Raw genomic sequence first — 12,887 nt, 5'->3', positions numbered from 1 at the left:
AATTTTAATACATATTTAAAAAAAAAGTCGAGTAAAACAACAAAAGGTACTTACCGCAGCGTTGGTGTGATAGAAGAAATCGTGCAATATATCGAAGATCGAAGTCTCCGACAGGATCAGCTTCTGAAGGTTCTCTGGGTGGAAGTCGTGGCCGTACATGTCCACTGCGGAGAGGAAGATAGACTCCATCTGGTTGTGGCGGAGCTCGTAGGCCGGTTGGTGCGCTGCTATCAACACCTGGGAATGGGTGATTTAGATTGTAATATTGCAGTAGCAAGCGAGCATACAGTCCTGATGGTATGTGGCTACTGCCGCCCATGGAACTATCTGATAAAGGTAGAGTTAGGTTAGCTTAGTTTAGGTCGTACATAATCATAATAATACCGTAAATCGAGAATTATTATAATTTTTAAAAAATGACAATAGCTTAAAAATATAGTCTATGTTAAAATTTAGACTAATATAACGACACCTCATATGTTAAAATCCATTTGGTCTGTAGAGCGTGATTATGAATGAAACATAGATATATACAATCAAAAACATAGATACATACACTCCGGTCCTCCCTGGCTCCGGGTCCCAGGGGGCCCCCAAAGGTCGTCAACAACCGATGACACCGGTCACCGTAGTCAAACATACGTTTTTGTCATTTGTACACATTTGTAATTTTGTGAATTCAAATATTTTTTTAGATAATCTTCAAATAAGTGAAGACATGACATATACTACAAAATATTTTGAAAATATACCTGTCTCGCTCTCAACGCCACTCGGCTGTGTTCGGCGCGGTGCAGCGAGGTGAGCTCGTTGAGTGTGGCCGCCAGCTCGTCGGTCAGACCGGGCTCGTTTGACCACAGGTGGTCTATTAGCAGGGTCACCTGAGGAAAATATTATTATTTTTATATGTTGAGTTTTTTAACGGATATTCTCAGTTGAGGTCGCGTTCTGATCCGGTAGTAATATAAAAGTATTGTAATTGACAATTTGTAAATGGCTATAGTAAATAAATATATTTCATTTAATATGATGGAAATGGCGAATGAACAGTGCAACTGATGGTAAGTGGCTACTGTTGCCCATGGATATCTATAATTAACCCCAGATAAGATTTGAAGTCCTATCTGAGGTTGGTCAAAGATGTATTGGTACCCCTGAAATTAAGTTGAAACCCCTCAGATTGAAGGTGGTAGAACCCTTTGTGGTTCGACTACAGAAACAGCACCGCCACAACTATCTCTACCTAAAACAGCAGTGTTAATCGCTGGTGTGTTCTGGTTTGAAGGCTGTGGTTAGGGAGACATACTTTTTCAATGCCTTCCAACTTAATCCTTAATAACAATTTATCAATGACGAATCTCAGGTAGGAATTTAATTCTATCTGCGATTGATTACTGATGTCCATGACTGATGACTGCTGACTGATGATGACTGCATGCTTGTGTGCCATTAAAATATTATAAAAAAGGTCAAAAGGGATTTACATATTTAAATATGGAAGAATTTTCCTATTTCTTAGATTTATTTCTTTCTTTAAAACAAATTCAAACATTTAATTCTTTCTTTCTTACAAATAAAGAATTAAAGTGACACAACTCACCAACAAATTCTTCTTCGAAACTTGGTTGTGCGAGAATATTATATTGGCGACCGCTTGCATATCGTCCTTGTAGCGATCGCGTAGCGCCATCACGCATTTGTCGTACGAACCTGCGATAAATAACAGTTGTAATATAACGAATATATAAATATAGCGCGCTATATAGCATATTTGTGACATATGACAAAACGTTAAAACATAGCGCGTTTTATAACATGTTATAAGTTAACAGGCGTTTTAAAATAATCGCTCTATTCACATATCCAATATTAATTGTCGATACGTTGTAAAATAGCGTGAAAAATAATGCGTTGGAAATACACATTTGAATAAAATATTGGATATAGCATGTAAACACAGAAACAAATATAGGTCTGTGCAAGTAAAACATAAAACGGTATAGCAACTATTGCTTATACGATTCAAATCGATATATAAAAATTAAGCGTTCATATATAATTTGAGTCCGGAAACTCGGTTTCAATACTAAACATTATCAAATCAAATCAAATCAATACTCTTTATTGTACCCAATAAAAGAAGATACATATAAAAATAGATAACTAATTTAAAAGACAATACAAAAGGCGGTCTATACAATATGTAATTGTATAGACGAATAGATAATTTTTAGTATAACATTGTTCTTCTATAAATTGAATTTGAAGGTGGTAGAACCCTTTGTGGTTCAACTCCGGCGGCACCACCGCCACACCTATTTCTACCTAATAACAGCAGTGTTAGGCGCTGCTGTGTTCCGGTTTGAAGGGTGTGGTAAGGGAGACAGACTTTTCCGAGGCGTTCCAGCTTAGTCCTCAGGGGTATCGGCGCATCTGTGGCCGACCTCAGGTAGGAATATCTAATCCTATCTGGGGTTGATTACAGATGTCTATGGGCGGCAGTAGCCACTTACCATCAGGTGGACTGCATGCTCGTCTGCTACTTCTATATTATAAAAAAAAAATCTTCCCGATATTCCTACGGGAATTCAACTATATTCCGATTCATAATTAGGTGTCCAAAATGTAAATAAAGGTGTTGACATATCAAGAAACTACGTTTTAGATGGTAGTTTCTTATTTTTGACGATATTGAAATACTACAATGATAATCAAATAATAATTTAAATAAATTAAGATCATTCAAATTTTCCAATATTTATATTGACTCAAATAAGTTCTACACAGTAATAATAATAAAAACAATATTTATGGTAGAAAATTAAAATATGATAATGGTAACACAATCGGTATTCTAAACATTTTTATTGCCACCATTTTTTAAATTTCGTTCGAAATGTTATTCGTTTTCGTGATCGAACTCGAATGTTTCAATTTTCATTTTGTTTCTTGTGTATTTAAGGTTTACAATACCTGTAATCTGATTTTGACAATGACATTTCTTTGTTTACATTTTGGACACCTAATTATGAATCAGACTATATACATGGTTTAGTTAACAAAACCATTACCACTCACCTAATTGGAAGTTGCTTTCGACCTGATAGTACTGTTTGAGTAAGTCGTGGACGGCCGCCTTCATTCTTCCTCGGATACCATTCCTGCATAACAAATTATCTGTATAAGCTACACTATAATAATTTAAACATAAAATATATCACAAATTCATAGTATTAGGTTTAAATATACAGTAGAACCCGCTTAAACCGATCACGCTTAATACGATTTCTCGCATAATACGCCATTTTACGCCAGTCCCTGCGTTTTAGGACATGTTTTCATACATTTCTTAACGCTTAATACGCTCCGTCATCCCGTTTTATACGCCTAATTCGTAATACGCCTAATCTGCTCGATGGTGGTAAAGCAAATATAGAGAGACTGACTGTTCTGGCTGTGCCAATTCTGATGGGTCAGAAAAGTTACGTTTGCTAGTTATGGCTAAAAATTCACGTTGCTTTAAAAACGTAAGATTGCTACCTGTAACTTATGATGCACAATCTCGACCGGCATTCGTTTCATCGACTGGTTAAAATCTTTGGATGAACACTTCCAGACTAAAAACTAGACGCATAATTTTATTCATTGACAATTACTACTTAAATACCTCCAAATGCGACAAGCAAATTACAACCGATGGATCAAGATCCTTACACTATATATTTAGGTATATTAAATTAGAACATAATGTATAATACTAGTATTTTTTATTTTCCTTATCCCGCTTAATACGTTTTCTCGCTTAAGACGCGTTTTTGGTTGGGTCCCTACGAAATCGTCTTAAACGGGTTTTACTGTATATATATATACATACTCAACGAATAGATAACCTCTCTTCCTTTAGGTCGGTTAATAAAAAATAATTTAATAGTGGCAACATATGATAGGCAGGCTCTAGCGGCACCGCCGTCACACTTATTTCTGTTATAACAGTAGTGTATGGCTGCTGTGTTCCGGTTTGAAGTGTGGTAAGGGAGAAACTTTTGTAAGGTCCTGTTTACGACCGTTATTCTCAATCTCTCTAAAAAAATTTCTACCAAAACTCCAAATTTGGCCATTTCTAGTTTAAAATAATTATCAAATGACGATCTTTCGTAGTCAAAATGTTGGATATTGATTTTTTAATAAAGGACTTCGGTCCTCATTGGTTACAAGAAATGAATAATTAAACCTCAGGTCGGCCTACGCATGGGCTTTAACAATCTAGCCAAGTGTAAAAAGTGATAGAACACTATGTGGTTCGGCTCTGTAGGTACTAACGCCACACCCATTTCTGCCTAATAACAACATTATTAAACCTCAGCTAGCAATCTAATCCTATCTGGAGTTGACTACACATGTCCTTGGACGACAGTAGCTTACCATCAGGTGAACTTCACGTCTACTCCTATATAAACCGTACCTGTATCGTTGCACCAACACAACCAAAGCCTGTGTGCTCATGAAGAACACATCTCTGTCCGCGCGCTTCGCTAGCGACGCCGCGTGGCTGGCGACAAAAACATATATTTAAATAAAATAAAAAATTAAAGAATGAACGAAATGAAAGAAATTAATTAAACATTAAGTAACTAAAATAATAAAAAATATGGATAATGTAATGAGTGAATTAATGATTGGATGAAAAAAGTAATTTAATAAATTAAAGTAACAAAATAAGATAAGAATATGAATTAAGAATTAAGATATGATTCATATATATGAAATATGAATTAAGATAAGAATATGAATGTATGTATGTATCAACGAATGTATGAATGAATCAATCATTCAATTAATGAATAGACGAAAATATCAACAATTGGGTATCACAGTAAAAAAAAAAGATCAATTCAATACAAAAATTACATCAATTTACTCCTTATCTCTCCCTGTATACAGCCTCCATGTATCGTGTCGATTATGTAATACGCAATACTGATGACGTCATGATCTGCAAGTGCCAAATAACGCACCGCGCTGACGTCACGATTGCGTGCGACGTTGATGACGTCACGACTCTAAATGCTAAAGCAAAGTACATTACTGATGACCTTCACTGGATTATCAACGTGCATCTGATGATGTCATGTCCAGATGGGGAGGGTGGGGGTTTGATGACGTCACCTCCTAGCGACTGCTTATACCCGACATCAAATATCACTTGGGAGTGGGAAGTGGAGGGAGGGGAGTGATGACGTCAGTGACACCCCTGACGACGTCATCGTCACTCACTGGTCGATGACGCTGGCGATCTGCTGGCTGGGGAACTGGGCGAGCACGCTCGTGATGTTCCTCTCGTACAGCGCCATCAGCTTGCGGACCTTCTTCTCCACGGCTATCGGGATACGGCCCGAAGTCGTCGACAGGACCTGGGGAGATAGGTGTTATGACGTCAGAGTAGCAAACGATTATGCGGTCTAAATAGGGGCGGCCCTAGGCCGGCAAAAGCGGGCGCCGAAAACACCCGAGCGTAACCATTTAGTAAAGAGGCTAGCATGTTTGTTGAACGGCTATTTAACCATCACGTCACCATGAGACGCACCATCTATAATTTTTGCTAGGGTCGCCACTGGGTCCACCTGATGATAAGTCACATCTGGAAATCTGTAACCAACTCCATATAGAACAGGTTCTTTCTGAAGCCGATCACAGCGTTGCCATATAATGACTAAAGTGGTCGCCTTATTCGTAAGTCAGAACACGCATACCGAAACGCTGAAAATCTTCATAAAGGAGTAGCAGACGAGCATGCAGTCCACCTGATGATAATTGATTACAGTTGAATGGTCATCTGTAATCGAGCCCAGATAAAACTAACCTACATAAGCTTGACCACGGGGCTGCTACCGATGGATATAATGTCCGTTATTAATTATCAATCTATCCAACGTTTTGTCTACCTAAGATCGACATTTGAAAATTTCTTGACATTAAATACTATTAAGTTCTGACTAGACCGATGGATAGATCAGTAATAAATAAAAAGTATGTCTCTCTTACAACGCGCTTCAAACCAGAACACAGCAGCTCTACTGCTAACAGAAATAGGTGTAGCGGTGGTGTCGCCGGATTCGAACTACAGGCGGTTCAACCACCTTCAATATTGTTGTTACTTACCTCTTGCAACTCCAAAAGCGGTAAAGACGGGTCCCGTAGACTCAACATGAACTTTTCGACGATTTCTCGTAAGCGTGGTGTGTTGTATGGGTCCGGGAGGCAGTAACCTATAAATAAATATAATCATCATCATCTTCAACCCATTGCTGTCCCACTGCTGCTCACGGGTCTCCTCTCAGACTGAGAAGGATTAGGCCATAGTCCACCGCGCTGGACAAGTGCGTATTGGTAGACTTCACATACCTTTGAGCTTTTTTTTATTTAAATTATTTAAATATGTAATACTAATAAATAATGCATTAAATATGTAAGAAATGTACTTTCTTCAAAATGAGCCTTTTCCTTTATTTTGTCATTTATAATTACTTCTCAGAATTTGATCCTTATATATCCGTATGTATTTTTTTTTTCCAAAATGAACTTATTCGATTCCCAGTTAGGTTATATTAAAATACAATAATGCAGTATTATTTTCATAAAAATTAACTTGTTAACAACTTTAATGTAAATTCTTTAATAATAATCTAAAAAAAATATAATAAAACGCTAACTTAAGTTATTCAAATAAGTATTAACCAAGTGTGTCATGACCTTCGATCACTAATAAGAACTAGATACACAATCAGCGACAAAAAAATGGCGCGACGAAAAGAGCACCCAAATAGACATTTGGGTGCGCTTTTAGGTTAGTAGTGTTTGAACGTTCGGAGAATAAACATGCCTCAGTGCTCGTTCAAAACTGCAAAAATCATACGTCTAGTACGCTAACAAATGATGGAATATCGTATTTTCGGTAAGTATTATTATTATAAGTAGGTAGGTAATTGCTATCACTCAATTATAAATACTGCTATTTCGTTCGTAAATAATTTATTTTTAAGTTTTAAAAATTATCAACAAAAATCAACAGAATGTATAAACCATTTAAATTGTAAAGTCTGTTACTAAACGTACAATTCTTACTATTGCAAGCCCACTTGATTTGTTCGGGTTACATGGTGACTCTGTTCTAACTTGAATGGAGACGCTATTGTTTTATATTTTTTTCTTTAATTTAATTTTTTTTTTTCTTTTTTTTGTTATATAAAAATATTTGTTTTGTATAATAATTAAACATAGGCAATGAGTAAATAGTAAATGAGTGAAATGAAATTATTAAGTAAATTATTATTTAATATATTTTATGATGTCTTTTCATCCAACTGCCGCGACAATAGTCATAGAATTATTATAATAAAGTCTATTGTCGAAAGATACACTAAAATAATATTGCTTAACATAGCCAAAAAAGATACGGAAAGAAAATAAAAATCCATCGAAAAGACTGTTTTCCAATAAACTCACTTTATTCAAGGGAATTAATGGCATCCTGTTGATTCCATATTTTTATTTTTACTCGACTGCCAAGGAAGGGTTATGTTTTTTGCACGTATCTTGTATGTATCTTTATAAGCGGACTTTAGCTGCACTGCATTTTATTCCCTCGGATCTAACATACGGCTGGGTGAATTTCGACAGTTAAGGTGTCATTATATTCGTCTCAAATATCCAAATGTCCTTAGATAGGTGTTGGAAAAAACTCTAAATTTAAGAAGAAATATACAACGGATTTCTGTCACTACAAAGTAAGCAAGTAATTTAATTAAAATTATCAAAAACCCGACTGCACTATAAAGGCTGAAGTAGAATTTTCAAAAACAGTGAAATAGGCGTTTCATCATTTCTTAGCAAGAAAGCCAAAAAAAAGTTTTATAATAGGTATCTGCTTCAAAAACAAAAGATGTTCAAACAATATTATCCTATTTTATCTTCGTAGGGCTCATTTACGCTATATAAAGAACCTATGTGTAAAATTCCAGCACGCTAAAGATCCGCGGTTTCCCTTTACGTTGGTGTCTGGCGCAGCAACTTACGCATTTAGTCAGACAGTCACCTCGATGTGTTATACACATGTATATATCATATAATATGTGTGTAATCACCTTTTAATTTCCTTTATTTTGATACCCCACTCCATAGTTTTGGTTAACTTTTTTTAAAACGTGTTACTATTTCGGAAAAACATCCACCATTTACGATTTATAGAATATATAACTTCAGTAATTCAAAGTTCTAGTAATTATTTTATATCGTTAGGGGTAGAATTTCATTATTTTTATCCAACAAGCCAGATACAAAATTTCATAGTGTTTGCGTCAAAATTGACGGTTGTTCAAATTAACTTTTAACCCTTATTTTGCCCTCTATGGGGTTGATTTTTCGGAAAGGGATAAATAGGTGTATCTTTATTCCTATCCAGAAAGCCAAATACTAAATTTTACAGTAGTTGCTTCAAAATTAAAGGATTTGAAAAAAACTGTCATCCCCTGTTTTACCCTCTTAGGGGTAGAATTTCCAAAAGGCCTTTCTTAGTACTTATTTACGCTATATAGCGAACCCATGTGCAAAATTTCAGAACTCTAAATTAAGCGGTTTTGGCTGTACGTTGATTTCTGAAAAATGAAAAAATCATTTAGTCAGTCAATCAGTCAGTCACCTTGCTATTTTATATATATACACAAATTATATGTTTTTATAATCTCCGTTTAATTTCCTTTCATTTGATATCATACTCGATAGGTTCGGTTAACTTTTTTTGAAATATTACTATTTCGCGCCAAAAATCCGCCATCTTGATTTTTTTTTCTAACACCTATCTAAGGACACTCGGGTCATTGAGACGAATATAATGACACCTTAATTGTCGACATTCATTCAGCCGTTTGTTAGATCCGATCAAATAAATAAAGACAAACATACAAGATACGCGCGAAAAACATAACCCTTCCTTGGCAGTCAGGTAAAAATAATTGAAATAAATGTTGGTTTACTACATATTTATTTAGTCGTGGGCAATATATTTCGTTGGATAACGGCGTAAACAGCTTGTTGATTTTTTAATTAAATTACTTGTATTTGGTTATATTTTAATTTTAAACTTATTGTATTTTTATTGTAATAAATTGTGACTGCATATTACTTACTTTCATTGATAAATTATTATTATGTTCATTAAAATTAATTACTTCGACCTAATAAAAATATTAAAAGTAATGACAGTTCGTCTCCACTAATTCCTTGTCCAAGTGACAAACCACGGTCGTCAATTTTTTTTTTCTTTTTTTTTAGCGTCAATTTGACGCCACTTGTTAAGTTCATTTTTGTATGGGATTGTGTATCTAGTTCTTATTAGTGATCGAAGGTCATGACCCTTAAAAATCAATTATCATTGCATTCGCATTTTTTCTACAGATATGATTGTTAACTTTAAATCTACCCACAATTACACTACGCTAACCCATTTAAATCTGTTTGTATTTTGTAATTTGTCTGTAAGTGATTTTTTGTAAAATCTTATGAGAAATAAATGTCTTTAAACGTAACTTTTACCATTTTTAGGGTTCCGTATTCAAAGGATCAAAATTTAACCCTATTACTAAGCTCCGTCTGTCACAGGGTTCTATCTCCTGAACAGTAATAGATAGATACTTGAAATTTACAGACCATGTATAAGGTTCGCTATAACAGCAAATACTAAAAATAAAAAAAAATATATATGAAAATTTCGGTAGTACGGAACCCTCGAAATGCGAATTCGGCTCGCCTTTGGCCAATTATATTGTTTTTATGTATTTTGCCGAATACATTATTTTTCTTTCTTTCTTTCACTTACCAGCTAAAGTATTCTCCAATATATTCTTATACTTGTTGTGGGCGTGGTTGAGCTTCTCCGAGACGACGGGGCCGTCGTCGAGCGGGAACTGGCCCTTGTAGGGCTGGGCCGTCGTCACTAGGGATGGGTCGTCCAGCTCTGTCGAAATAAAGGGGGAAAAGGGTGTGAGAGGTTACATATTTTTGTCATATATTTTTTTTATCGTACGTGTCGATTTCAATACAATAATAATACAAACTTTCAAATTCAAACTTGATAAATTCAGGCGTAAGTTTTCAAAATAAGATTAAAGAGAACTTTTAAGGGAGATATACTTTTCCGAGGCGTTCCAGCTTCGAGTCCTCAGGAGTAGCCGCGCATCTGTGGCCGACCTCAGATTGGAATCTTATCCTATCTGAGGTTGATTACAGCTGTCCATGGGCGGTAGTAGCCACTTACCATCAGGTAGATTGCATGCTCGTCTGCTACTTCTATATTAATAATAAAAAAAACTATCTAACTACTCGTAACTAACCAATATCTAATATCCATAATATATTACACATACTTATATTCTTCATATATTCTCAAAAAATATATCGTATTTGGACTAGAATCATAGACAAGTTTTGTAAACTTCATGTCCTACAGTGGAACAGTAGCTCAGAGTCCTACTCACCCAGGGTACCCATCAGAGTCCCCATGTCCAGTACAGCACCAGGTCGGAGACACCACGTCACTCTGCCAGATTCTGGCGCTGATAGGGTCATCACCATCTTCATCACCTGTTAACAAAAATACAGCTATTTATTCAACTATTTATAAAATTTTCCATTCATTCTTTTCAGAAATCCTCCTTGAATAAAAATTTAATAAATTCTAAATTTAACTTTGAAGTATATTTTTTACCTTACCTCAATCTTTGTCAATATGACCACCGTACTTTACAATCATTCACTCATTTTTTCACTCACTCCTTCGACTATTCATAATCACTCATTTTTATAATTCTAAATATATTTGGACATTCTACTCACTTTAATAAAGCGTAAGAGTGTTCTTTTTCAAAATGGCCGACATTTTTTAAATATTTTTTTTAATTCATTCACTTACTCGTCAACTATAATTCTAAATTTAAATATTTCTTATTTCACTTACCTAAATCCCCGTAAAAGTTTGTCCTTTATATCAATATGGCCGCTATCCTTTTCTATTCATATAAAATTCATCATTATTTTTCCATTCATTCTTCAGATAATTCATTCACTCATTTTATAACTTCCAAATTAATATTTGAAATATTTTTCTTGTGCCATTTGTCTAAATCTTTATTAAAATGACCGCTATAATTTACAATCATTCATTCATTTCATTAATTCCTTCGTTCATTCATTCATTCAATAACACACTTGTCAATTTTATTTTTTATTTATTCTTACAACTTATTTCTAAACGAGCTCTTGCCCGCGTCTTCGCTCGCGTTACGAAGTAATATTATTAACTAAGAAGATTTATACAAACTTTCATCCCCTATTTTATCCCCAGAATTGATCAAAATCCTTTCTTAGTGGATGCCTACATCATAACATCTACCTGCATGCCAAGTTTCAGGCCGATCCGTCCAGTGGTTTGGGCTGTGCGTTGATAGATCACTATGTCAGTCAGTCACCTTTGAGTTATATATATTTAGATTCAAATTCTCCATCAGTTCCACGCACCTCGATCTCGGCGTAGGGCTGTCCCTTGTCCACGTGGCCTCCGTCCTCCACGAGCGTGTTGATGAGCTTGCCGGCGGAGGGCGCGCGGAGTCTCGACGGGTCCTTCTCCTTCTCGAACACCACCGTCTGGTTGCCGATCACGATGCGGTACTTGTCCACCTCGTCCTTCAGGTACGTCGTGTAGGACGCGCCTTCGACTGATAGGAGGGTGCCTGGGGGATACAAAGGGTAGTTTCATAAAAAAAATAGTAAAAATGTATAAAAATAAATATAAGTGTTTGCATATCCCTTGATATCTTCAACCGCGAATATTCTATTTTTATTTTAAATTAATCTGGACATATACGAGTATACTTTTTGGAGGTAAAACGCAGCTTAGTTATTTCCTTCAATGAGCCCAATGTATTAAATATCAAACCGTTCTGACATACATAGAAAAAAATATTTTAAGTTTTGGTATCTTGCAAGAAAAACTTTTTAACAAAAAATACAACTGACTTCAATATCTATCTATCTATATAGTTTTTAGTCTGCGCTCATGGCAATCAAATGGGACATCGTGCCCAAATATAATTATTTATATGAAAAAACAAAGACCACACAATACATTTAAATAAAAAATAATAAATAAAAACATTAACAAAGACTTTTTTTCCAAAATTACACACAAAACCATTCATCTTCATACTCCACCGAACATCGCAGACCATGCAATCTTCATTCCACTACTGGTCTTTCCGGTCTTTCCACCACATCCCCTCGGTCTACTGCCCACTCACCGCCATCAGTCAGCTTGTGCACCTCGATCTCCTTGAAGCTGCCGTTCATCGCGAGGAAGTAGGAGCTGAGGCCGGACTTGGTCGCTGTCACCTTGTACTTGCTGCCCGTGTGGATCAGCTCCACGTCCACCGAGTTTGACAGCTGGCCTGACCCTTGGATCTGGCCCCTGGTGGGAGAAAATAGTATTTTAGAAGTTTTCTTTTTGGGCGTTTGGAAAAAATGTAAAAATATTTTCTTGCAAACATACAAATGAAATAAACATCATGAATTGTATACGTTACATAACGTTACAATATTACATTTTGTGTAATTTTTATTTGTAAAAGTTGCATTTGGGCATCCAACCGATATAAAAAAATAAAGGTAAATAGATACTTGCGATTTATTATGAATAAAAATAAATCATGAGTGGCAAACAATATAGACATCTGTAATCAACCCTAGATAAACATTAGAGCCCTACCTAAGGTCGCTCTACTACCGCCCCCCCCCCCCTTACTATGGTGCGTGATATATAAATACTATAAAAAATAGCATAA

At 35.6% G+C, this 12,887-nt stretch overlaps 1 protein-coding gene and 1 long non-coding RNA gene across 3 annotated transcripts in view; one reads left to right on the top strand and one right to left on the bottom strand.

Moving 5' to 3' along the window:
• The window catches only part of LOC140756853 (uncharacterized), a 194,748-nt gene that overhangs the window by 79,194 nt on the left and 102,667 nt on the right, over nt 1-12,887 (top strand). The gene's annotated exons all lie outside the window — the stretch shown is intronic.
• Nucleotides 1-12,887, bottom strand: part of ACC (acetyl-CoA carboxylase) — a 109,051-nt gene that overhangs the window by 41,643 nt on the left and 54,521 nt on the right. For both annotated transcript variants that reach the window (XM_073092384.1, XM_073092385.1), the window contains 11 exons: nt 12,348-12,514; nt 11,569-11,780; nt 10,530-10,635; nt 9,872-10,009; nt 6,160-6,266; nt 5,275-5,411; nt 4,463-4,549; nt 3,079-3,161; nt 1,601-1,710; nt 753-881; nt 55-237 (listed from right to left, as the gene is read on the bottom strand). In XM_073092384.1, coding sequence (XP_072948485.1) covers nt 55-237; nt 753-881; nt 1,601-1,710; nt 3,079-3,161; nt 4,463-4,549; nt 5,275-5,411; nt 6,160-6,266; nt 9,872-10,009; nt 10,530-10,635; nt 11,569-11,780; nt 12,348-12,514 — 1,459 coding nt within the window. The remainder of the gene's footprint in view (nt 1-54; nt 238-752; nt 882-1,600; nt 1,711-3,078; nt 3,162-4,462; nt 4,550-5,274; nt 5,412-6,159; nt 6,267-9,871; nt 10,010-10,529; nt 10,636-11,568; nt 11,781-12,347; nt 12,515-12,887) is intronic.

The sequence above is a fragment of the Epargyreus clarus genome, unplaced genomic scaffold, assembly GCF_041222505.1.
Source record: "Epargyreus clarus isolate Ecla_fem2 unplaced genomic scaffold, WU_Ecla_fem_2.2 ptg000036l, whole genome shotgun sequence".
NCBI classification, from domain to species: Eukaryota; Metazoa; Arthropoda; class Insecta; order Lepidoptera; family Hesperiidae; genus Epargyreus; species Epargyreus clarus.
Note: the sequence above shows the minus strand (reverse complement) of the source record. Positions and strands in the feature narration are given on the sequence as shown.